The 26898-nt window shown below is 40.9% G+C and overlaps 1 protein-coding gene across 3 annotated transcripts in view; it reads left to right on the plus strand.

Moving 5' to 3' along the window:
- The window catches only part of GRB10 (growth factor receptor bound protein 10), a 138787-nt gene that overhangs the window by 35925 nt on the left and 75964 nt on the right, over window positions 1-26898 (plus strand). For all 3 annotated transcript variants that reach the window (XM_071553621.1, XM_071553624.1, XM_071553622.1), the window contains exon 3: window positions 18964-19057. In XM_071553621.1, coding sequence (XP_071409722.1) covers window positions 18964-19057 — 94 coding nt within the window. The remainder of the gene's footprint in view (window positions 1-18963; window positions 19058-26898) is intronic.

Raw genomic sequence — 26898 nt, forward strand, 5'->3', positions numbered from 1 at the left:
TTTACATGTATGTGGTGTAGAGGGTTGATGGACTGGAGCAGACATAAAGTATAAAGCAATGAGAACATTAGTGAATGTTTTTACAAGACATGTTGCCTCAAATATGAAGTTATGAAATCTGTCTCCCTGAGTACAGACTGCAAATGTTTTTTACAGATAGAGTTGATGCTGCTTGGTAGTTTTCATTGAAGACCAACTGACGCTAGATTTCTAGCCTCTATTTTTCTTGGAAAGAAAAGAAATCTGTTTGAAAAATTGTCCTGAAAACACGGGTTTTTTTTCACTAACACTGAGATAAAAGTGTGATGCTTACCCCTTAAAGATGCCATTGGAAGTGTACTTGTCACTGCTAAGGTGTATCATCAGACTGCTTTATATGAAGAAAAAGTGTCAAATTTCTATCTTACACTACACTTACATACGACTGATTATGGTTTCTCTTCCTACAAGAAATACACATCAACTTTTTTGTTTTGCTGTACCAGTTTACCTTTCTACATTTCCAACAGAAAGTCTGTACCTACTTGTTTGCACTTCTGGTTTTTATTCTAATTTACTCAGAAGTTGGTTGGCAAAACATGAAGTCTTTTTTTGAGGGTGAATGCAAGCAAGAAATTTCCAGTACCTGGGTCCACGTTTTTCGATGATATGAGCCTTTTCAATACACAGACAAAAAACCCCACAAAACAAAACAGAAACCACTTAAAGCACAAAGAAGTTTATTTTACATCTTCCTGTTACTAGTTTCATACTTGAACACTAGACTGAACCTATCATAATCTTACATTGTTATATGCAGGCAGTCTCTTGATTTAGCTCTGTTTTTCATACATCTTTAAATCTACAGTTTGCTGCTTTTATGTTTAAGAGAAAGTTGAGGATGATCTTATGAATATATATATACATTTAAATATACCTGAAGAGTGGGTGCCAAGAGAATGGAGTGAGGCTGTTTTGCCTGGTGACCAGAGGCAATGGGCAGAATCACAAACACAGGAGATGCCCTCTGAACATTGGGCAACACTCTTTCACTGCGAGGGTGACTGAGCACTGACAGGTTGCCCAGGGAGGTGGTGGAATCGCAATTCTTAGAGACAGTCAAAAGTCATCCAGACATGGTCTCAGGCAACTGGCTGTAGGTGGTGGCCTTACTTGAGCAGGAAGTTGGACTGAGCAACATCAAGGTCTTTTCCAACTCCAATCATTCAGTTATCCTGTTAAAATCTAAAGCAACGTGTCTCTTCAGGTTCTGACTTGTATACAACTTTTAAGATGTCACTTCCAGATTACAAAAATACCCATGTGGATAAAAACCGACTATTTTCTGGTGTTTTCTCACAGAACTTCAGAAGAACGTTCTGAAGCAATGGTAACAATCAGCTTATCAGACTATAGCACCAAATGAAATCCTTTTTTTTTTTAATGAATGTGATCTTTTCCAAATGAGTAAATATTTAACAAGCTGTTTACCAACTGGTTATTTTGGAGAATTACGAGTGTTTTCATGTTAGTAAAAGCTGTAGCTTAACAGAAGAGAGAAGTTGATGTACCAGTCCTAAGACAGCCTCATCCTTCAAATGTATGTGTAAACATAACAGAATAGAAACCTGAAATACAAGGGAACCGGAAGCATTTTTTCTTTTAAATTGCCTTTGTTGTAGTCTACTGTAATTATTATGTTAGTGATAGTTTGGAGGTGTATGTTATTAATGAACCTTCCTCCTACAGATGTTCTGTGCTCTACATATGAGTAAATAACCAGTGGAGAAGAGTATTTTGTTTTTTAAAGAGGAAGATAAGATGGCTGTGCATTTGGAGCTGTCACTTTTCAAGAAAATACTGTGGCTCAGGAAATTCTTAGTGTTGTTTTCCATGCCAGTTGGCTTAGAGAGGCCTTTTCTATCCTTGGAAGAGACCAGTGATATAATGTTGTCTTATATTTAAGTACTTCCAGGAAATATATCTAGATACAAGACCTTGCATAAAGTTATGCCCAGTACATTTTCTTGCCTTACATAGTCTAAAGGGAATCTGATCAAAATAAGGAGAATATGTCATAAGCACTTATTTCTTCTTTTTTTTTAAGTTAAAAAGGAGGGGGGAAAGAACTCCTCCAAAGTACCACCCCACAATCAAAATTCTGTGATGCTACATGAAGCTTTGTGTGATCAACTCTGAGGAGAATTTTTCAGTTTCTAATAAGAAACTGTGGGTATGGTTTCCAAACTTTATTGTTTACATGATGTCTCATGGCAGGGATCATTTTGTTTGTTTCTACACTTGTAGACTTTCCAGTTCTAATGCTGCATCTGAGTCCTGAACTGAAGCTGTTGCTTCAAAAAAGAGTGGATAGTCTGAACTCACCATGACCTTGGTGATGGATGGGCCACTTACCATGTAAAGCTAGGGATGAATGTATCAGGTCTCCCTAGCACTAGCTATGACTGAAAATTATCTCTACCTGCTCCTTTTGCAGTCTTTAAGAATTTTTCTTTCAGTTCCTAATATAGACCTGAAATAGTCTTTTTAAAAAGAAGTTCTCTCTTAGTTCCTATAAAACTGCTGCTTTTCTGGTGTATCATTAATTCACAGCGTTGCATCTCTTCATGGAGATGTCAGATGGGGAGTACTACACAGAGCAAGTGTACTCCCCATCTGACTGTTCTTGTGATTGGCTTTGCTTTTCCAGGAGGGAATTTTACCAAATTGATCAGCTTTCAGGAATCCTGCATGAAGAAAAGGGACAGATTATTGGTATTAATGGCCTTTTATGCTAGGTAGTATTGATATTTTAATCTGAGGCATTAAGATACACTGTTTTTCTTTCTGGTTTTGAAAGAACAACAAGCAATCAAAAGTAGAACACAAATGTCCAGCAAAGCTCTCAGGCTTTACTGCTATTTTAAGATAGCTCTGGCCTGCATACTGGTACGACCAGCATGCATACTTGAAATTCTAGCCTCCACAATGAAAAGGCAAGTCCACGGAAACAGCCAGTGGTTTTGGAGCATGCTGGTCCTTTGCAAGCTGAATGTTAAACAATGACTTAAGACTCGACTACACACTGGCTGTAGCTCTCGATGTCTTACACACGGGCTCCATTTTTTGACATAACTTTGGCAAGTGGGGGAACCTGGCAGCCCGACATGCTAGAGGCCTTAGCTCTAATAAAGCGCTTTAGTTATTAGCACAAGTAAATAGTTGTCCATTTGTGCTTCATTAATGCATATTAGTCATACAGTAAATACTGTCATGCTGGCAAGTTCCCCAGAATACTGAACACTTCTGCACAGTTCAGGAGGGGGTTTCTGACAAAGTGGTGTTGGCACCTTTCTTGAAGAAGTTCTTGAAGCTATTAGTGTAGGAGAGTGACAGACCATTATTTCAGCTCATGTGGGTTTTGTAACACTGATGCTTCAGTGGAGGCAAAGAAGTAGGTCTGTCTCAAGCTTCCAGTTAACTTTACTACAGTCTTCAGATTGCTTTGGGCTGTGAGAAGTACAAATGAGGTGCCTACTTTTCTAATGAAAATAGATATTCTGAAAATCCCATAAGATTGTCCAGTATTGTAAAGTTTTAATTATATATTTGAGGAACCTAACATGTGCAGCTCAATGAAGAAACCAAAAGGCAGCACAATTATCCTTGATCTGTCTTGTTTTGAATTCTTGAGAGATAAGACCTTTAATATGAATGGTATAAAATTGTGAGCTAAAATGTCAGGTATGACTTGGTTTTTTGGAACAGTCAGTGTTGATTTATCAATTGCTTTTTTTTTTGTCCTTTGTGTTCCTGGCAGTGACTTCCAGGAGGACTTGCTCCATAATCTTACCAGAAATTGGGCAAGTTTGACCAGCTTCTGGTTCTTCGTATTGTCAGCCTCACCTGTTTTGAAGAGGAGTGTGTCTTTTTGCCTCTGCAGTCATCAGGATCATCCACCCTCTGATCACTGACTTACTCTTTTGAAGATAAGAGAGAGCAGCCTTGCAGTGGTATTGGCTGGCTTCCTTAGCACTTTCTAACACGTCCTATCTGGTCCTGGGTACTTGGTCCAGTTAGCTTGTCTGATCCATAACTTTCCTTTGTGTGAGTAATGGTTCAGTCTTCCAGATGTTGACACACTGTGCTCATAGAAGTGGGAGATGTGAGGAAGAACTTTACTAGGAAAAACTGAGGCAGAGACATCACTGATCTTTTGTGTCCTTAGCTGCTGGGTCCCATGCAAAGACTAACTAGACTAATATTAGCCATCCTTTTGTGCTTGCTTGCCTATATAACCAGTCCTTGTTTTTTCTTGGCATCATTTGCTTGCTCCATCTCTTCTGCATGGACACTATCTCCATATTCTTTCTGCATAACTTCTTCCTGCTTTGACCTCCTTTGGATTTCAGCATTTGAGCTGAGGCAGGAGTTGCCTGTCCATTCAGTCTGTGTTTTTGCCATTCCCTTGTTACTTTCTGCATGCCAAAATGGACCATTTTTGAGGTTTTGAGGAGGCTCTGTTGCAAGATCAGATTGTTGCCTTGGGCACCTTGGTCCTTCAGAGCAGTCTGCTTCGGGAACCTTGCAAGCAGATCCTTAAACAAGGCAAAAATCTTTCCCACAGTCTAGGACTGTAATTCTGCTAGTAGTCTTGCTCCATTTGCCTGCTCATTACCATCATCTCTGCTGCCATCAACCTCTTCCTCCCCAGCTGGTTCTTATTTGTTCATGAATTATCTTTTCTTGTTGGTCAAGCAGCAGCAGAATGGTTGGCTCACTGATCACTTGTGATGTGATGTTACCTTCAACCCACTCCAGAAATTTTTGTAGTGTCCAGTGCTGGCTAAAACTGGAACTGCACTGTTTTGTTGTGAGTGGGTCAGAAATGTGATTTAGCTGATGTACATGGCTGCAAAAATGGAGTTTTTTGAACTTTGGTCTTCCTAAAGATGATGCCTCCTTTAGAAAGGTGTATTGAGGTGGATAATGTCAGTGTGACAGAATCGAAGTAGAATATAGGGGTAGACCAGATGTCTCCTGGCCCAGCTCTGTCCTTTGTGGCTTCCCAGAAAAGCTGTTAGTACTCAGTCTGTTGTTGTGGCACTCTCCTACCTTCCCTGACGTCTACTCTCTCTCACATGGTTTACATCCAAGTGAACAATCTTCCATGCTTCTTTCTCTGAGGACCTACTGCCAGCCATATATCCCCAGGACTGTCCTTGGGGCAGTGTGGGGAAGCTCCCCCTTGCTAAGTGGCCTATGAACTTCTGCCCTCAGATCTGACAGATGCTGCTGTTCTTTGGTCACAAGTGCCCCTGGCTCAGAGTCGTTTGGTGGGGATGGGCTTGAGGCACTATGAGAGTCCTGGCCAGACGTTCCCCTTTTGTCTCCACTCTGAGCCCATTGCGGAAGAGATGTCACCTATGTGCCTGGAGAGCAAAGAGGTAATGTGAGTTAGGAAGGAAGGGCTGACGCAAGCCGTCAAATGCATGAACTGTTCTGTTGGTTATAAAGAGTTCATGGCTAGCCTGGCAAGGCTAACACCTCCCTTTCAAAAAAGCCTGTGTGCTTTCTGTTTCCTCCACCCCTCGGGCTGACACCTGACCTCCCAGGATTTCCTTGAACGGTTGGTGCAGACTGATGGAGAGTATTGCCTAAGGGAGCTTGGGAGAAGACATTCTGACCCTTCTGGAAGAAGATAGCTGGCTCTTTCTGAAGGACATCTTGGCAATGATGATGTCAGAAGACAGTTTACTGTATCTAGGGCTAGCCCACCTCCATGGATTCTCTCTGCTAATCAGACTCTACGAGCTCTGGGTCTCCTGCCTCCTGGCTGAGTAAAGTCCCTTAGTCCTGCACAATCCTTCGGTGTGCTCTTACCCTGGTCCTCCTCTGCATATCTTCTTTCTTCCAGAGCCCTTCTCTTGGACTCATTCTTCCCTGACTAGCAGGGAAGTAGGAACCCCTGGGCAAACCATGGCCACACGCCATCACCTCTTGTCATGACCAGTTGAAAAGATTTATGCAGAAGGTCACTCTAGGATCACATGGAACATATACATTGCATACATACAAAAATAACCATTTATTAAAGTGACTTAGAACCTGTTTACCTGTCTACCAATCTTGGGTTTTTTTGAGTACTTTATGTCCTCAAAATTATGACAAGCTGATGGCTGTTGAACATGAATTGCCTGGATGGTTTAGTCACAAACCATAACTGCTACCCTGAATGAGAGAAATTTGGAAAAATAGTTTTCCGACAGTGTATCTTTTAGAGTATGACTTGTCCTGAAGATTAAAATAAACCAAATCCACAAGACTAAAACTTTTCATCGACTGTCCCACTTGCATCTTCTGGAAAAGGTATATTGACACACTAACGTGTTATTATCCTGTGAGACTACAAATATACTGTTACTATTGCAGTGTGCTAAGGAGCTCCCAGGTAATCTGCACAGTTAATTTTCTTGTTTAAGCTAACTGAAAGGTCTTCTATTCATCTATATCCAGAAGGTGGTTTTTCCTCTCATCCACAGCTTGCTTCTGAAGCCTAGTTCAAAGTTTTTCCTCTTTTCCTTCTTTTTTGATCTCTGTGAGACTATAATCTCAGCAGGAATCTTTACCACTATCTTTATTTCATAGATCTGCATTTTTGTGTTAGAAAGAATAGCTCAAATCTAGAGGAAGCAGTAAAATGAATACTGATTGTGCTGTAAAAGTACCACCCTGAACCCTGGAGTTAATCACCATCTCTCGGCTGAAGTGTAGTGGCTGCTCATGTGTAACCTGCCAGCCCCTTGAACTGCAAGGTAAACAAGTTGCTTCCCCTCCCAAGACTTCAGCAGTGGTTTCACAGAAGAGAAAGAAAGGTGTTCAAAGGCCACTTCAATACTGATTGAACACAGCTCATCCGATTACATTCCATCTTTTCTCTGAATGAACAGTAGAAATCCATTTGCAGAAATGTTCTTGTGGTCTGGCTGACCAGCTATGCAATCTCTGTTCAAATCTCTCCTTGTTTGGAGACCCTGTACCTTGGCAGGTCTTGTTTGAGGTGGTTTGCTTGCTTTGTTTCATGTGCTGCCTTGGCAATGTTTGGCACACAAGACCTTCCTCCAGTAGCATGCGGATAGTTATGAAACCTCTTTGATCTGTTGAGGCTTTAATGTAGCCTCAGAGGCTTTGTGAAGAATTAAAGCAGCTGCTGCTCACCATATTGAAGTGCCGCAGTGTATGTTCTGATGCGCTGTGGGTTACTTCCTTGGATATGTCCAGTAGGTGTTGGGAAGAAGTGGGGAGGAGTGGTACAAAATAAGTGGGCACTTGACACACTTATGCTGTAAACACTGTAAAGCAGAACAAAACAAAAAGAAAACCTTCCAAGCATGAAGAGATGTTTGACATGCTTGCTTTTGGTGTGCCAGTTTCTGAAAAAACTGAAGATTTATACTTTGTATTGTGTTTTCCTGGGACAGCTTGCAATTTGACATGTAATTGGTTGCTATTTAAATGCAAATTGCTGATCTTTTGTGAATTTTCTTGCTTCAGAGAATGTTAAGTCAATAAAGATTTTTTAGTAAAGCCATCTTCTTAATGTCGAATAACTGGTAGAGCTACATACAATTAGATCCCTTTCTCAAGGAAAGGATAATATGACAGCCGCTACCTTGATATATATATAGTTTTAATACTGGAACAAATGTAACAATTAAATGTATTTCATAGTGTACCTAGATTTTTGAAAATTAGTACAGAGATAGGTAAAGTATGGAAAGCACTAAGAGAAGTTCTCAGGCGAAAAAGTACCTTTGAGGTGCTGGGATTTTACTGTAGTCAAACCAGCTAATTTTTTTCGTAAGGACTCTGAAGATGTAGAAAATAACAGAATCATTTATGTTGGGAAGCACCTCTAAGATCATCGAGTCCAACATTTGACCAATCACCACTTTGTCCACTAGACCGCAGAACCAAGTGCCATGTCGAGTTATTTCTTGAACACCTCTGGGGCTGGCAACTCCACCACCTCCCAGGGCAGTCTGTTCAATGTTTAACAGCCCTTTTTGTGAAGAAATTCCTCCTGATGTCCACATTGAACCTCTGCTGGTGCAGCTTGAGGCTACATCCTCTCGTTCTGTCACTGGTTGCCTGGGAGAAAGGTTCAACTCCTTTGAGGTAGTTGAACAGAGCAATAAGGACTCCCCTGAGTCTTCTCTCCAGACTAAACAATCCCAGGTTCCCACAGGCAGTCTTCATAGGACTTACTCACCAGACCCTTCGCCAGCTTTTTGGCCCTTCTCTGGACTCATTCCAGCACCTCAGTGTCCTTCTTTGTAGTCAGGGCCCAGAACTGGACACAGTACTGAAGGTGCAGCTTCACGAGTGGCTGAGCACAGAGGGAACAATCACTGCCCTTGTTCTGCTGGCCTAGTTTTGATACAAGCTAGGATGCCACTGGCCTTGGCCACCTGGGCACACTTCTGGTTCATATTCAGCCAGCTGTCACTGAGCACCCCCAGGTCCTTTTCTGCTGGGCTGCTTTTCAGCCACTCTTTCCTAAGCCTGGAGCATTGCATGTGGTTGTTATGACCCAAGTGCAGGACACAGCACTTGGACTTGTTGAACCTCACACTGTTGGTCTTGGCCCATCTATCCAGACTGTTCAGATCCCTCTGCAGAGCCTTCCTACCCTCCAGCAGATCATCACTCCCACTCAACTTAGTGTCATCCATGAACTTATTGAGGTACATTTGATGCCCTCATCCAGATCATCATTAGAGATGTGCAACAGGACTGGGCCCAATACTGAGCCCTGCAAGTTTCTTTCATTTTGAGAAACGGGAAGAAGACAGTGTCACACTGAAATATTTAGGATGACTCTAGTTGTGAGTCAATTTTCGTTTCTTTTCCAGCTGTTGTGTTGGAAATTTTGTCCAACCGTTGTGTGCTAACACTTGGGAGTGGTGACTGTATGAAGTCTGATAGAGCAACACTGTGAGGATTTTTTTTTCAGGAAAATTGTTTTGAACATCACTGTGAAAGGTGCAGAGGTGTATGTGACTTTCTTAAAACTGCAAAGGTCAAATGAGATTCAAACATGATTGAAGAAAGAAATACAGTCATACAGGCATCTTGTTTTATTGGTAATAGTGTGGGTTTGTTTATTTTTTTTCTGAAGGCTTGCAAAGTAACCCATTACTGCAATGTAAGCAGTACAGAAGAACTATTTTATGTAAGTACCACTATATTGTAGACTGTTTTTTGGGCTCCATGGGGTTTTTTTTGCCTAACTTACATTACTGATTTGTTCTGATTGTAACCCTGCAGTTTGGTAAGGGGAGAGAGAGCACAGTAGTCTGTTCAATACAAGGTCTGATGCTGGGTTATTAATCATAAAAAGTTATGATTATTGTGCTTTAGAGATGTGTCTGTGATTTCTTTGGGATTTAAGTAGGGTAGAGAGCAGTCAGCTGAAGTGTGTAAATCTGATATTCTGAAATATTTTCTTTTTGGTAAGGCATGCTGTTCTGGAGATGTGTAAAGACAGTTCTGTATCTCACTGAGAGCAGGTCACCTGAACTAAAAATGCTCTTGTCTGAGATAGGCATTGAGTTCTGGGGCAGACTGCACTATGTAAAAGGCAAACAGTTCTTTAAGCAGAAAGGTGCGTGATCAATAGAATTAGGATCATAGGTTTGATCAGATGGGACAGGCATTTCTAGCCCTAGTTAATTACTTATCTAATTCCAAGGATCACGCTTTGGTACGAGGGGAAGGGGACCAAGCGCACCCTAAATTGCAGCAATTGAGCAAACTGGGTAGAAAGCAGAGTGATGAAGGTCCGTGTTGCTGATAGTTGAAGTAGGTAAGGATAGCAAAGAGTCTTGTATGAAGTTGATCAATGTGACACTTAAAATTCATGAGAGTTTCAGTTCAAAGACTTGAAGAATAATTTCATTAGCATGTGAGTTACTTTGCTCACCGATATCCAGTAAATTTTAATAGTCTGTGTGAGCACAGTGGCTCCTGTGGAGGTTTATTATTTTACCAGCTTTGTTGAGGGCTGTGAATAACTGTCTTCATCAGCTGGCCTGTTCAAACTCTTGGTTTGAACTTGAACCATTCAAGAAGACAAAAGGGGATAGATAGCACTATTGGCTGTAAGGCAGCAGACCCACATTCAGATGGCATAAATTCTTCTGCTCTTCATTCCTTTGTTAGAGTTTCATCTGTCTTGAGTTTTCAGTGCTGCCTAGCTGTAAGGGTATGTACACTTAAATGTAATTTAGGTTATTTGGCTGTGGTTCTGCTTCTCAAAGCACAGAGATTTGAATACAAACTTCTGAAGAGAATACACTTGTATAGAAATAGTGATTCCTTCAATCCAGGTGGCATCTTCCCTTCTCTCTTACCTCCCGTGGCCTGAGACACAAAAATTTTTTGCTGCAGTGCCAGATCCAGAATCCACCAGCTCATCCTTTCAAGCATGGAGTCTTACAAGGTTAATTCAGGGCATCATTAGCCCGTGCTGGGACAGACCGTCCAAGGCATTTTGCAGAACGTCTCCTGTCCACGTGGTGCAAGGATGCTGTCAAATCCTGACTCCCAAAGGTAGTGTTCCATGAAGCAGCTGGCCAGCAGTGCTGCTATAACCAAGTAGATGCCAAGTAGAACAGAGGAGCGACCTTGTCTTTCACAAGTTTGAGCACTGGGAGGGCAGTCTGTTGAAAAAGATCAAATATCCTGTACCTTATTTCACGGAAAGAATATATGGAGATTTTAAATTTTTTTTTTTAATACAAGCTAAAAGAATATAATTTTGAAGACACTTTCTCAGACTGGACAGGTGTGTTTGCAAGTGTGTGACCTGCTGAAATTTTCCATAGCACGAGGGTACAAGTCTTTCCCTGTTCCTGTTGAAGAAGGAATATAGTCTGACTATGCACTTCAGAAACTTGGACACAAAACATAGAAAGTGACTCTGGTAAAGATTCCTGAATAGGGTAAAGATTTTAGGAGCAACACCACATTGTTATGGGTTGCATTACTGCCTTAGATTGAGTAAGCAAAATCCAATATAATAGTTTTAATATGTATGAACTTATACTTTTAGCTTAATTCAAGTAATATAGACTATTAAGTCTCAGTTCTTTGATACAAGAATGATGCAAAATGTCACTGAAAAGCCTCTTTGAAAAGAAGAGTAATATGACATATTGCTTTGGCTGACTTTATACTTTCTCATGGTAACAAAACCCAGTTTTTCAATTTATTTCCTATTGGTAAATACAGTTCTCTCTCATGAAACTCAGATTTTTCAGGGCCTTTTTGGTGGAGTCAGTATTGACCAAAACTAAAGAGCTTAGAACTTGCAGCAAAGGGGAGGCGTTTGGTAGCTTTTTCAGTGACAGTGACTTACTTTGGTGGTAAGGCTAACTTACAATTAAGTATAAGCTAAAGATACATAATCAGGATCTATGGGCACATGCAGAAGAAACAAAATGTCCATGTAAGCATGTGATTTTTCTACTGTGAAGAATGTCCTAATATAAACTTCATTATTCAGTGGTGTTTTGTTAGAAATGGAAAGCAACCTAGTTTGTTTTTAAAAAAGAATGTAAAAGGTATTTTACCAATGAGTAAATGCCTCATTTTTTTAAGTACTTTATAGATGAAGACACCTCTAAGGAGTGATTACTTTCACTGAGAACTTTGTGCAGTCGTTTCTTTCCTGTATCTCAAGACTGAATTTTAGCTGTAAACTATGTAAACTGTCTCCCTGTGGTTTTAGTCTCATTAAAAATAGAACAAAGCTTTTAGCATTTCTAAGCCTGTCAGTTGGATTCCCTCCTTGCTAGCTGATTAAAAGACAGCAACCATGATGCATTGAATTTCTTCTGCCATAATAAATGGCAGTCTGTTCCAAAAAGTGCACAGTGTGGAATATACTATCCATTTTCTTTGTGCATAGTACTAGGGAACAGCTCAATTCTTGCAGAAGCAGTTAGTTATTATTACAAGAGAACTGCATCTAGTGAGATAAATTTATTTTGATGTAGCTCTTGCTGAATTTTGGGTTCAGTAGTGTTGAAAATCCTGTTAATGCCAGTTTTGCAGAGCCCAGCCTAGAAGCTGAATCTGTAATGTTAGCCTGTCTGCGTGCTGTAAAAGTGCATTGCTGGAGCTGTCAGCTAATGTGGTATGCTCACTCCTGCCTTACTGGAGAAAAGTCTTTTATTATTAAACTGCTCCTACCAGAAAACTGTTGGAGTTTGTTAATTATGGTCCAGCTCTTGGACTACATTAATTAATTAATTAATTAATTTCCTGGATGACAAAGAGACACTGGGAGTGGGGATGTGGACAGGAAGAAGCTGGCTAGTAGGCGACAGTAGTTTTTGGTGTGCCCTGATAGCAGTTGCAATGCATGTAGTAGAAGGTCTCATAACTGGACTAATACAAATAAATCTGAAGCACCATCAGAAAAATAACTTTCTGGCCCAGCCTATAGTAGTTGCTTCTCTAACTCTGTCAACCCATGGCTTTTAGGAAGAAGCACTTCACTGACTTGGGGTATGCACACTATGCGGTTTCAGTGTCGACACCAGGGTCCAAACACCTGATTTTTAGCTGAATTGAAGGACTTCTGGTGCAGTGGGTTGCTGAAGCCCAGAGGGGGTCAGGAGAGAAGTTCCTCCAAGGTCAGACTGACAAGCGTTTCTGCCTTCCCCTGTATCATGGGATGTAATATAATTCCTGTGATTCATTTAACAAAGTCCCTGCCATTGCAGAGACATGGACCATGGGCACAGGTCTGTCTTGTCTATCTGTCTCATTTTCCTTCTTGCTTTGCTAATTCCTGATCTGTCGTGTTTCTTGTAGCTATTGTGTATGTTGCATGGTGGGCTGGTAAATCTCCTGATGGTTATGTGAATGTGTAAATCACAATAGGTCTGTTCACCCTCCTAGGTTTTCAGTGATTTGCAGCACTAAGGATTGGAGGTACTGCTGTGTGTCGGAAGGAATGTACTGCTGCCTTTGCTACTCCTGTAATCCTAAGCTGAGCTTGTTTGTTCTTGGTCTCTTGGGTTATTGCTCCCAGTCTTGACAGCCAGTACTGTAAAAACAGAAGGATTCCTGCAGTTAGTGGTTTTGCTACTTCAGGAGAGAGAGCTCAGCTTTTGACAAAGCTAAGTGGCTTTATTTTAAGCCCTTGTTTGTACAAGCTCTCTTAGCAATGGGAATGCTAAAATTCTAGGTTCACAGTTACTCTGTTGACTTACTGAGCCTTTCAGTTGGCTCTTACCTAGTCAAATGACTATAGTTAAGAGGCAGGAAACCAGGTTACAGGTCTTTAATTATGTAATATGTGGGTTGTCTGAGAATGTGCTTTAAAGTTTTTCGCCTAGTGTGCAAAGCCTGTTTTTTCTTTCTATGACATGTTAAACACTCTGGCAGAAAAGAGTTAAACATAGAAACTGTGAGTAAACTTGAAATTGCTTGCAAAGAAGTGACTTTGGACAAACCCGAGAGCCTTGCTCTTCCCTCAGGACTCTTACTTGGGACACATTTCCTCAAACTCTGGGGTGTCAGCATGCTGAAAATACCTTGTACCAAACAGCTGTCTGCTAGGGGACTGTGCTGCTGTATTTTTAATAAAGGAGTGTCACATGAATTGCTAATTGATCTGGACTGTGGAGTTTAGATTAGAACTTGAGCATAGGTCTGGACCTGTCAGTTGGATTTATTCTTGTAATAACTTGTGTGTTTGCCTTCACAGGGCTAATAGTAAAATAGAGTGAAAAGAAACTCTATGGACGTTTGTGGATACCAGTAAGCTATAGGAAAGTTTATTTGGATAAATAGCTGGCTAGTCAGTACTTAGCATAATTGAGTCGATTACTCTTCTTGCACATTTGTTGCTTTAAGTAAGCTGCAAAATCTTGGTCTAAAGATGCAGCATAGCCTAAAAAACAGTGCAGAGCTTAAAAAGCAGTGCAGGAAGTTAGTTTACATAAATGCAAATAGTCTTTTGTTTGGAAAGTGAGGAATCTTATGAAGCAGTCCTCAGAAGAAATGCAGCATAATCTGTTTATTGCATAAGGAAACTCCAGGAGCATGTTAAGAATGACACTACTGGGTCAGATAAAAAAATCTTCCTCCATCTCTGTCCTTCCTCTAAGAGCAACAAGTTGCAGATACAAAGAGTGTTGTTTCTTCAAGTATCCCCTTTCTAATCCTGAAGCCTGGAGCTGCGTCTGCTTTTTCACAGCTCTTAGTGGACACCTCTTCAGCAAATTTTTGTGATTCCTTTATTTGGAAACTACTTATGCTTGAGCATTCTGCAATAGCTTCCTCGGTCTGTGCGAGCATAAGGTACCTCATTTTGCTTTGCATAAGTTGCCTGAACAGAGTACAGCTAAGGTTGTTCAAAGAATGGCTTGGCTCATTTTCTCTTTACGCTCAACTAGTTTTAAGATCTCTACCTTGGTGTGGCGAAGGAGCATTGCCAGGTGGGCAGGGAGCTCCTGGCATGGCAGGAGTGCCTCTGTGCAAACAGAGGTGTATCTGCCTTGATAGTCTCCTAAACCACGGTGGAACCTGTCAGCACGTCTGACTTTACTTTCTCTTGTGCTGGACAGTGTACAAATATCAGAAGTATGTCATGATCTTAATTTGTCGCTGTGGGACTGCTGGCATGAGTACGCGTGACTCTTGCTCAATTGAACCTTTTGTTCGGGGGCACGGCACTGTGGGTTTGCAGACAGCTACAGTAAATCCAAAACCAGGGACTGTCATCTTGGTGGTCTGGACATCCTCAGTCTGGCCATGCTCCCAGAGCTTCCGAGAAGCTGTGCTGCCACTTGTAGCCTTTCTTCATCTTGTAAACTTCCAGTGACTGTTGAAGTTAGAAAAAGTGGAAGCCTTCAGTAAGAGGGGATTTCCAGACTTCTCAAGAAAGCTGCTCTATCTCTGCTGATGTTAGACCCCTTTCTTCACAAAGAACCAGTGAGAAGGGAAGTATAGATGATACTTTATTATTTGTACTTTCAAATCTGCTTCCTCCCTTCTCCAGGCGCTATTTACCTGTAAAATTATCCTGAATGACTGACTGGATAACCTTTGGTGAAGAAACTAGGATGAGAGAAGCAGCACTGGAGTAGCAGCAACACGCTGGTCAGCCTAATCATGCTGTCTCATACTGATAAATAGTCTTCTGAGCTAAACTGCAAGTGACAACAGGAGCACTTGGAGCTGAAGAAGTGATTAAAGAGCACCTGTGCAGACAGCAGATAGTATCTGGCTGTCTGATTCTCTGACTAAAAGACAAGATTTAATGTTTTCTTTGATAACTGAAATGCTTATCATGCTAGCACAAACAGCAGCAATGTATGTCATAGTTGAAGGATTGCAACTTGAAAGGCTTGGTTATAGATTGAAAATTATATCCAGATTGTCCTGGTTACTGATACGTAGAGATAACACTGTCTATGAGTGGACTTTGGCTCTTAATGCGATGCAAGCGTGTCACATTTTGTGTCGTGCAATATAGGTTTGCAAAAGGACACCATAATCTGACCTGTAATGATGGTGTGTTTGGCTATATGAAAGCTAATGTTTTAAAGGACTCTGTAAGAAATAAACCCTGCCTCAGATCCTTCTATCACTCTTGCTAGTCTCTTGATTAAATCAGCCTTGGTTGCAGATGCTGACAGAGAAAATAGTATATGAAAACAAGTCAGGGAGGGCTAATGCTCAGATGGCTTCTAAAAATACTACAATAGCTGGATGGTACAGTAAGTTAAGTAACATGCTTTAATTTCATATTGAGAGCATTTATTGGAAAAGGAGGGAGAGCTGGGGATTAAACCATGAAGCAAACAAATTACACTTGGAGCCTGGTTTCAGCCGTGACGGCTGGGGGGGGTGCTGGTGATGGATCAAAGCAGGTGCCCACCTTGTCGAGGGCCATGGCCTCAGCCCTGAGCTGGAGCCTGACAACAAGGCTGCTGGCACAGAACAATTATATAACTTTATTTCCTGTCCCCCTCCCCTTTCTTCTTTTAACCTTGTTCCAGTGTCCGATCTCTGCTGCAGCTGGCCAAGGGCCAGTGTTTGTCTGTGCACAACGGACACAAACAGATTCTGAAGGGTCATGTGAAACTACCCCTAGCTCTTTAAACTACACCGCCCTTACCTTTTCCCCTCCACTGCCTGCATTGCTGTAACAGGTGTGGCTTTGTTTATGCATGGGTTGTTGCTTTGCTTTAGCACCTGAGTTTTGCCGGCCCTCAGTGTCTGGAGGAAACCTTTGTCTCTGTGCTTTGCTCGAGCCAGCAGGAAAACTCTGGACCTTCCGGGCAGGTGTTTACTCCGAACAAAACAGGCAGGGGCATCAGCTTTATAAGGGCAGCAAGTGGCAGTCATTAGTCACTGTAACCTGTGCTTCTGAAAACTTTGACCATGGTTTTGACTTAACTTCATGAGTAAGGCCTGTAGTTCTCAGCATCTTCTGGTACAGATGTAAGGTGATTCCAGAGGGGGTGTATCCTATTCCTGTAAATAACTGGCAAATGCTAGGTAAAAAAACAAAAAAACAGTTTTAATTGAAGAGTTACAGGCTTGGAGCCAGGTGTAAGCCTGAAATAAGGTCTTTTCAGTTAAAAGTTTTTGTGTCACTGCTGTGGGAAAGCCAAATGCAAAATTATGCATCTTGGCCCCATTTCACCTTTGTTGCTACACTGCATGAATCTTGCCTTGTGGAAGGGACTTGTATGTGTTGGGGCAGCTGAAAACACATTTAGATATGTAACAAATATCTTACAACTGGTTGTCTTGTTCTTTTATTTCTTTTGGGATGACCTGTTGCTCTGCCCAACCAAAAGGCAGTATATAACTGCATCCATGCATTGAACATTGGGATTTATTCCTGGGAAATGGAAATAATAGTGCTAAACTCCATCTGTGGGCTTTTAGCTACCCCACAAAACTTTGTCATGTTGAATTGCATGGAGGGAGATGCAGAGAAAAGCTCTGTGTTAGGGAGGGATGTTCTGGTGATTTCTCAGTGCCTGGGATGCTCACCTCTTAGGCTTTGTCCTGACAGCAGTCAGCTTCAGCTTTAGCTCTTGACTGAAAATTCTCCCAGATAAGCATCTCCTCCCCCTTGTTGCCCTTGGTGCCTCTGAATCAATTACACTGAACTTTCTGGGGAACAGACTCCTAATTTTGTGTGTCTTTTCTGCAGTTGCCTTCTTGTGTTGCCAGTCCCAAATTTCCTGCATTAAATTTAAAATTGAAATGATGCGGGCCAGGTCAGTGATGGCTGTGTGGTGTCCCAGAGAAAATAAGATATATCCAGTGAGAATGCCTTGCGCTCCAAAGTGCTGGTAATGTTAGAATGTGATACCCCGCAGTTGCAAGGGATTTGACAGAGACAGGCGCTCATGAGTTGCTTTATCCAAATACGTGTTCAGTTAGCTCCAGTGAAAGAGCTAACAAATACTGCTGTGTTTCAAGGAAGTAAGAACAAAAGATAGTTGTGCTGACAGAAGGTCTGGTGTGGTTTGGGGTTTTTTTGATTCCTAAGAAGCAACTACATAAACATGTGTGATAAGCAAGATGTGGCTCATGAAACAATAGCCAATGTGAAGAGCTATAAGTGGCCATAGTCAATATAGAGGCAGTCTGAGTAGTCCTATTTGTATTTGGCATAGATGGATGTCATTTGTATCTTACCATATCTTGTTTACTCATAAAAATCTTCCTTAGTCATACCACTGTTCATGGGTTTTGTCTTATAGATGCCTGTGGGGTCTTGAACTGATCCCTAAAGGTGAAGACACTTGCGTATTTGAATCAAAGCTCAAGTATTGGCTGAGACAGTCTCTCCAATTAAGAGATAATTTATTTCATATATTGTTTAACTACATGCAGTTCTAAGCCCCAAACACTACATCCATTATGTTTTTGAACATTAGCTGATGTTCTGTAAACTGAAAATGCTGGGCTGAGGCTTCACAGTTGCATGTAGTTGAATTGCCACTCACTGTGTGCATGTTATTGTTCTGCCATAATTACAATGTCATTTGCTGTGAAGGTGGTTCCTATGTTTTGACATAAATGTGGGTCATGCCATGGTGTATTTATCTCACACTTTGGGCACAGCAGGATCATGTATATAGTCACGTATGTACTGCAGCAGTTTATGGTTGGTGATATATCATTGCGTTCAACTTTATACATTTTTCCATACCCATCCTTAACTGGTATATGCAAAGGTATGCTGACTTTGTAAAACTATATACCTGCTTTAAATCTCTTTCTCATACGTCTAAAATACAACTTACCTTGATTTTCTTATTTTCTTGTTTATATTTCCATTTCCCTACTTTTTCCTACTTGTAATCTTTGGCAAGATCTGTGAGAAACCATGGTGTTTCAGACTGAGCCAAATTCAGTTTGTGTTAAAACTTCATGAAACCTGATCTTCTGAGAGTTCTAGTATGAAAAAAACAACAGGTTGGCATCCAAAGCCATGGATGTTTATCTAAACTGAACTTCTGATTCCTCTTGAGGTTTAGTAGTTCACTACTGAATCTGTTTCAGTCCAGTTAATTGGTTACAAAGCCCTAAGACACAGACTTGGAATGAAAGAAAATAAAGCCCCAAGCCTCTGTATAATTTGATGCAAGAAACTTTTGTTAAACTAGGAAGTGTATTTGCATCACTATTTCTCAGTTTGAAATGCAAACTGGAGTACAGATGAGCCAGTAGCAATTCTGGATTCATGCCACACGTATTAATGTGACAGTTGCGTGTACCCCTATGATCTGCCCCCCCACCTTCTCTGACACTGGGTTCTCCATTCAGAGGTATAGCAGGGGTACTTTGTATCGGTGGTTTGACTCTGTGTAATGTAGTTTACAGGGAGTGCAGAATGCCTGGTTTTGATAAGATACTCCACTCCTCTGTTTTTAGGACAATGTAGATCAGACTTCAGCTCATGGTCGGCGTGATCTGGTGGAACCGGGTTTCCAAGAACCATCTAACCGCATCTCCCTGAATCACCAAGGTAAGGAGCAATGGGTGGGAGTCCAGGCTCCTCAGGGGAATGCAGGCATGGTTTGGCCTCCATGTTGCCATTTCTCCTTCACATTGGGAGAAAAAAATATTGTTCTGGATGCTTGGAGGAGGAGAGCTGAAGAAGTTGTTTTTTGTCACAACTGTCCTTTGAGCTGTGAGTAAAGATGATGAAGGACTTGGATGCATCTCAAGCCTTGTAGCCCAAAATGGGATTACTAGGCAGGGTGACAGGGATATTCTCCTGTTTTTGGGAGCGGGGAGGAGGGAAGTACTGAAACGGAATTCAACATTTGTAATGTTAAAGTTGCATTTAAAAAGAATCTTTGACTGCTATAAGAAGAGTTCAGGGCTCTGGCTCAGTGTCTGCAGTAGGAAAAAAGAAAAGCATTGTTTACTTGCTTTCCATGACAGAAATCAGCTTGTTTGGGAAACGAAAGTCCAGAACTAGACGTTGTAAGGCTGGTATAGTAATTTAGCTTCTTCAAGCCAACAAGACCAATCATAAAATGTTAAAATAAATCTTAAAAGTCTGTCTTTGCTGATTTCTGTTTGTTCAGATACCTAAAAGACAACAGTTACTATTATTGCAGAGCCTGTTCAGCTCAGCTTTATTTTTTTAGGTTTGAAATATTTTATAACAGAGAGTGCTGTCTTAACCAGTGAACCTTCTTGCCCTCAGGGTTCCTGATGGTTTAATTTGAAACCAAGTCCTTGAAGGTCGTCTTCAAATGTTGTTTCATCAGTGCAAAAGCTAATAGTAATGCAGTTAGAACAGGATCATTGAAACAAACATGATTACAAGCATATTACCTGAAATAGTTGCCAGATATGGCATGCATAACTTTGTCCTTTAAAAATCCAGCATTTTTAATTTGTCAAGGGCAGCAAGACTGGAATTTCATGACTCAGAGATTATCAAGACCATTTAAGTTTCACAAACAGGTCCCAGATGTAATGAGGATTGTATTTTAACTTGGTCCTCTCTCCACGCTTCAAGTCTTCTGGTGTTTTTAAAGCTTTACTTCCAACTGAAAATAGAACAGGTTGCAATGTAATCCAGTCTAAAACTGCAGTAACACAGGCAGTGTGTTGTGGCATGCTTGCATGCATAGAGCACAGTTTATAAATTCAATTTTTCATTTGTTCTAGAATGGTACTGTTATATTAATTTCACCTATCTCAGTATGTGCAAATCCTTGAGATCTATACAGATGACTTCTGAACCTATTTATAAATATACCTCCTTTAATGAAGGGATTTTTTGGGGGGTGAACAGATCCTGTTTGGTCCGAGTTCATGTGTTATGTGTGGCTGCTGCTTTTGAAGTTTGAACATTTATTGAAGGAATAGGTAATACTGTTTTGATAGCAAAATACCAGCTTTGCAGCCTGACATTTTCCTACTTCCTTTTCAGATCCTTCTTTTCCTCTGTCAATATTGTTGTGTACCACAGAAGGATCCATACAGTGCCACCTGACATGTGGCTCTGTCTCAGCCATTTCAAGACAAATCTCTTACGTGGTGGTCCAAATTAATTTAGGAAACAGCTAACTTTAAAGAAAATTTTGAACAGAGGGGTATGGGCAGTTTAATGCTTGTTTCTAAAGCAAGACCCAGTTAACATTTTCCCCAGTGTTTTCTGAAGTAAAGATCACTCAGATTGTTTGGGATTTTTCTTCTACATCAGCTGACTGACAGCAATCAAATCCAGTATTTTCTAAATTCTAATTTTGTTGCTGAAGTGAGTATATAGTACATTGTCAATCTTGGTGCTGTTATGTGTTAGTGGTATGATTAAGAACTGAAACCTGAATGCCCAAAGATGGCCAGTAATGCTGTGCTGGGCTGCAACACTTCTGCCTTTATGCAGTGTTGGAGAGAAGCAATGTACCTTACAGGCATGATACCTGCTGCTTTGGTACCTTTTTGAAAATGGGAGTGACCACAAATGTGGTGTGATGTCACGTCTTGTGTGTCCTCCCTGTCCAAGTGTGAGCATCCACATTCTTTCATAGCATACAAAATAATAATAAGCATTCTTGTCCAAGAACTTCAAAGTACAAGTCTTTTAAGCGCTGGCACATAATCCAGTAACTGATTAATGAATAGTACATAGAAAAGTAGAACACAAAGAGCTTCAGTGGGAGTTATGACATAGTCTGAACTAGCTCCCATGCAGTCACATTAGTCACATAATAAATAGGAAGACTAGATTATTAACATGAAATGGATTTTTAGGTTCTGTGGCCACTGTGTGCTTTGGTTTTTTTCTACTCTTACACAAAACTTTGTTATCCATTACTTTCTATTTAAAGCTTTACAGCACTGACACTGGTTCAAAGCTTAAGAATAAAACCCCTATCCAGAAGCAACTTGCAGGACCACTGCAAATTAATTTGTTTGGTGGTATGTCGTATGTCTTGATTACATTGATGATAAAGATATTTCCAACAGACTAGGACAATTTTTGTTTCCAGTTATATATAACATTGCTTGCTGACTTCACTGTCTACCTATTAGTAGATCTAAAGCTTTTGTTCCTGTGTTTCACAGGAGCAGCAATTGTGTAAGGATTAGAATTGGCTAAAATATTTCATGTGTTAGGTGTTCTCTGCCTTTTTCTCTTTAGTGTATTGTGCGTTAAATGCTGCAGCTGAACTTTGAGCAACTGTACTTGTTATGTTATTCGATGTATGCACTTTCAATTCACACCTGTCCACATTGCTCAGTGACTGCAACAGATTTGCCAATTTCTGTTGAACATTAACTTATGGCTCTTTGCTTTTCACTGGGAGAGTTTTTGGTACAAGCACTTGCAATTCTGAACCTGAACTGCCTGTAAAAATGGTGATTAGCTTCTTCCCAGGCATCTGAATGTCTTCAACACTAACTGGAAAAAGAGCATTCAAGTGGAGACTGAGATAGCCCTGCCAACTGTCCCTGTGTGAATAAGCCCTTTCTTGTAAAGGGTATTTCAAGTACGTGTTTCCTGCTGAATCTCTGTTTTTATACAAGCAGATGCTTTATAACTGTTCAGCTTTTTATTTCAAAAGAATGTCTTGTAAAGATTGGGAAGCAGAAGATACTTCTATAAAGTGAGGAGTCCTTAGAATAGGAAGGTTTCATGGGAAACACATGTACAAAGTTGACTACAGATGAAATAGTATTTTTTCCCAGAAATAGTTTAATAATTGATTATGTGTAGGTATGCTAATAAGCTTGCTTACTTTAACAATAAGTATTTTTATATCTAAGCCATTATTTAATACTCACTTTTCAATGACTCTGATAATTGTGCAAATTTTGTAAAGTTACTCAATGCAAAGATTGAGAACTATGATCTTTCCTATATTCTCCATAAGCATAATAGGAAAGAACAAGCTTTGTCTTGCTAGCAATACTAATATCCACTGATGCAAAGACACAGATACGCTTCAGCTACCTATTAAAAGTTACAGAAAGTTAACAACAACAGCCAGCCAGGATTTGGCATTTAATGACCAAAAAGTCTAAATATTTCTGGAACAGTCCTTCCAGAAGCTGTAGTAAAGCCTCTAGATTTGAAGAAGAAAAATATCTAAATTCTATGGCCTTTTCTAAAGAGGAAAAGGAAGGAGGTGAAGAAATGATCAAAACAACTATTTACCACCTTTAATCACCAAGAGAAGGAGGAATGAGAGCATGCTTAGGATGGGATAGGTATTGTTATTATTCAAAATTTTTCTCTTCAGGAGTGGAGTGTGGAGATGAAGGACACTGTAGACCACTCATCCACATCTCACTTTGCAAGACATTCAGCAGTCAAAAATGTTTAAAATTTTGCAGTTACAGGTTTTCTGCAGTGTGTGTAGCCTACAGCATTTGTACACTGTCCAGTAGTAATGAGGGGTGGTGTGAAGCAGAGCTGGGGACCATAGTGGTGATTTCAGTCAAAAGCCCTGCATTCACATTGAGATGCCATTTTGAGACCTTTAGTAGAGGTGATGGGTTCCAGCACTTGTTCTCCCTGTCCTGTCCCAAAGGATGCTGCTGCTGCTTCTCCTCTTTCCCCAAGAGCTCTGGCAGTACAGCCTCTGTTCCTCTTGGCTGCTCTGTGATGCTGCGGTGTGATGCCACCAAATTTAACTTTGAATGTGTCTCAGTAGCAAGACAAATCTATCATAGATTTCCCTGTACTACTGAGGAAGAGCTTTGCTGTATGAATTACAGTGGCAGAATGCACTATGCTATAGAAAACTATAAGCCCAGCACACTTTGTTGACTCCTGGAATTCATGCCACTGCTGTTTCTCTTCTCTCTGTACTTCTGGAATTTTCATTGCTGAGGCATGTTTTGGAGCTCATTTTTTCTGTTTGTTTTCTAGCAAGCAGCAAATAGTGCCAACTCCAGTCCCAGATATGAAGTTTATGGGCAATACTTTTTATTGCTACTTGACATGTACTTTTTTGAGATTGTGTAGGTACTTCTTAATCAGAATTTTGAAGCCAGGCATAAATACGATGCATTCTGTCCTCTTGCCTTTTAGTGGAAGTATCAAACATGCAATTCTGGCACTTTCTGTATTTGTGCACTTATGGAATGATTGTCGGTTTCTATACAAATATGTTTTGCCATAGGTCTGTGAAGAAAGATTTATCTTCCTTTTATTAATGCATTTACATGCAGTTTTGCTTTCCTGAAACACTCCTAGCTCTTTTTGGACTTGATGCTTTTTGTCACTGCAGTTGCAGACAAAGCTGAGCTGAACTTCATGGTACAGCAGCAGAAAGGGAATGGTGATGAGTTGTTTTAGCCAACAGCTGTCCTTTGTCAACAGCCAGTTCATCCTTTGTTTTTTCTTGCTTGGTCATGGTAGAAAATCTTGCCTGTAGTGAGACAATTAATATGTTTTGGTTGCTGATTGAGTTGGCATTAGATTTCCTGCCTATATGTATAGATGACTTGTTCCCCGTGAAACTGGAGGGATCCAGGGCATCTGCCAGCTTGCATCATACTACAGCTGACTCTTGACATAGATGCTCTCCTGTACCTAGCTGGCTAGTCACTAATATCTCTATAAGAGATAGTAAGTGTCAGCATGGTGGAAACTGCCCTTCCAGCCCACTGCATCAGTCCAAAAAATACAAGCCCATGAAAATATGGGCAGACTTTTGAATAAGCATGGGTGTAGATGAAGCATTAAAATGCCCAACATTAGCCCAGAGAAATAATCTTGTGTAGCACTCCTTTTCTCCACCACTGTTGTTACTACGTGCTTGTAATATCTTTTCTTTTATATCTGACTCAGGATAGGCATGGGAGGTTGAGGGCATGTTGTTATTCATTCTTGTAGCTAAGGAGGTGTGTTTAGTAACTGGCGATGCTACTTCTGAAGTGCTTCACTTGGATCTGACTGGGATGAGTCGGTTATCTGGTGTATCAGAACTAACCCATATTTTTTTGCAGAATCCAGCTGGTATTGAATTGAGAATGTGGAGTGAAAAACACATAGTCTTGTTTGTATTTCAAAAACAATACTGCCAGACATTCATGAATTCTCCTGCTTTTTACAAATGTTGTTGTCATTGCCCAGCCTAAGAAAAAAAACACCATTAGTGACAGAAAGATTTAAACTGACTAATCTTTCGCAGAGAGTGGAGGCCCTGCTTCCTGCCCAGCTCATTACAGTGCCTTTGTCTTGTTTTGGAGAACACTTCCATTTATATTTGGTGATGAATCTTGTTAGCACAGCTAGCAGGAGGGCACTCCTAATAGCTGCATAGAAGTTTAACTTCCCTCAGTGGATTAGTTCCCAAACCCTTGGGCTGACAAGAAATCTGAAAAAAATATATGAAAAGAGAAGACAAAGTAGGTTGGTGTTTAGTACAGATAGTTTGAGAGATTTACAGCAAGCTACAGGAAGACAGAGAAACTGATTGAGTTCAGCTGGAAGATTGTATATCATATAATGAAGGTTCATTGAAATCAATTAAATGAGAAGAAACAGAACAAAAATTGTTTAAACTGTTGCATGTTCAGAGAAAACCATTTGCAGCTGACTGATGAATTTATTTTTATTGTATTTTAATTTATTTTTTTTATTTTAGTCTTCATGTATCAACTTTTTGGTATCAGTTTTGCAAATCTTAACTTTTGGATGTATTTAAAATTAATCGTGTTCATCTCAGGCCACCTGATAGGAATAAAAAAGCATTGTAATATCTCATAGTTGACAAATATAGTATGTTAAGTCTGTTTATAATCTCTCAGGATTCAGTGTATCTATCTTTTTAAATTTCTCTGACAGGGTAGTAGTGAAGAAGCCCTCTGTCTTGGTTGCATAGGGTGTCACATGGGTTGCCCTGCAGCCTTTGTTCATTGGGAGTTTCACAAATCGAGATGTTGAAAAAAATAAGGATTTTTAAGAAAGCCTAAACCAAGAAGTATTACAATACTAAAAATGAATTTTCCCTATTTATGTGACTGTCAAGGTAAGTTTTAAACCTGTTTTTTTCTGTGGCCTATGGAAAAATGGTAGTTATTACCAGGTTTGCAGTGACCTTCTGGCTGTGATGGAGGAGAGGTGGTTGCTGTGGCAGAGAAGTTGCATTGGGAGAGCAATGGAGCTGGATTGGGAAATTGCTCAAGATGGTCTATGACGCACCCTTACCCATCCCTCAGGGACTGAAGCTGTATGGGTGTAGGGCATCTGAAGCAGTGGTTTGGGGTTTTTTTATACGGAAGAGAGGGACTGCCTTCACCTTCTCTTTCAAGATTTCTATCTGCAGTTATCGTGGGGCAGAGGGGAGTAGATTCACAAGATGTGAATTTAGAGTAATTAAACAAGAAATTTCCTTTTTTGTTATTGTTAAATTTTTGTCTAAAGCATTGGGAGGGGAAGGTGTAAATTGGGGTTCTGAGTGGTGTGATTCTCTTGCTTCTTTACAAATCTGTCTCTGAAAGAGGGAGCATTTATTTCCCTCACTCCCTGTGTGTTACCTACTAGAAAACAAGGTAGCTTAGTAGGGAGCATAATCCTGTAGCGATGACTCTTTAAGTAACTCACCACTAATGAGAGGCACTGCGAAATCAACTGTAAAATAAATGCCATTTTTAATTCACTTTTGTCTTTACTATTAAGGGATGTGCATTTCCTGCTGCTAATGAAGCAGAGCAAATCTACCTGTCGGACGCGGGGTCTTTTTGCATCTTTTGGCTGGGTCACAGCGATGCCCTCTCTCCTTGTCTGGGGGTGCGCACTTTCGGACATCTCGTGGAACAACTGCTTTCTGTGCTGCAGCTGGGGCACCACAGCGCCAGGGCGAGGCTGCCGCGTTGGGGGCTCCGGGGAGGGGCGGAGGTGCCGAGAGGAAGCTGCACGAACACTGGTCTGCTCGGAGCGTCTGCCCTGTTAGCGGGAGGCAGGCGTTCGCATCATGTGTTTGTTTACCTTTGGCACGCCGCCCCAGAGGTATGTCAGCTCAGCGAGGTGATGTCATCGGCGGCACAAACACTCCGTGCTGGGGCGACTGCCCCGGCAGTGCCGGGATGAGGTGGCTGCTTGCCTGGCGAGCGCCTGTCTGCGGTCAGCCCGATGCAACAGGCTCGCCGGGCTCCTGGAGGGAGCAGCCTGCGTGCCCTGCCTGCGGCTGGTGTTGGTCCAGGCTTTTCATTTCTCATTGGTTTGACACTTCCATTGAAAATGGTGTGCTTGGAAAAATTCAGATATGGGAGGGAAAACATTGTCTCAGTATCTACTAGTGATGAGATGTTTCTCCCAGGTACCAGAGCTGAGCTCATTTCTTGTGCTCTTATATGTCTTTTGTGAGGGGAAAAAAAAGGTCTAATATC

The sequence above is a fragment of the Pithys albifrons genome, chromosome 4, assembly GCF_047495875.1.
Source record: "Pithys albifrons albifrons isolate INPA30051 chromosome 4, PitAlb_v1, whole genome shotgun sequence".
Lineage (NCBI taxonomy): Eukaryota > Metazoa > Chordata > Aves > Passeriformes > Thamnophilidae > Pithys > Pithys albifrons.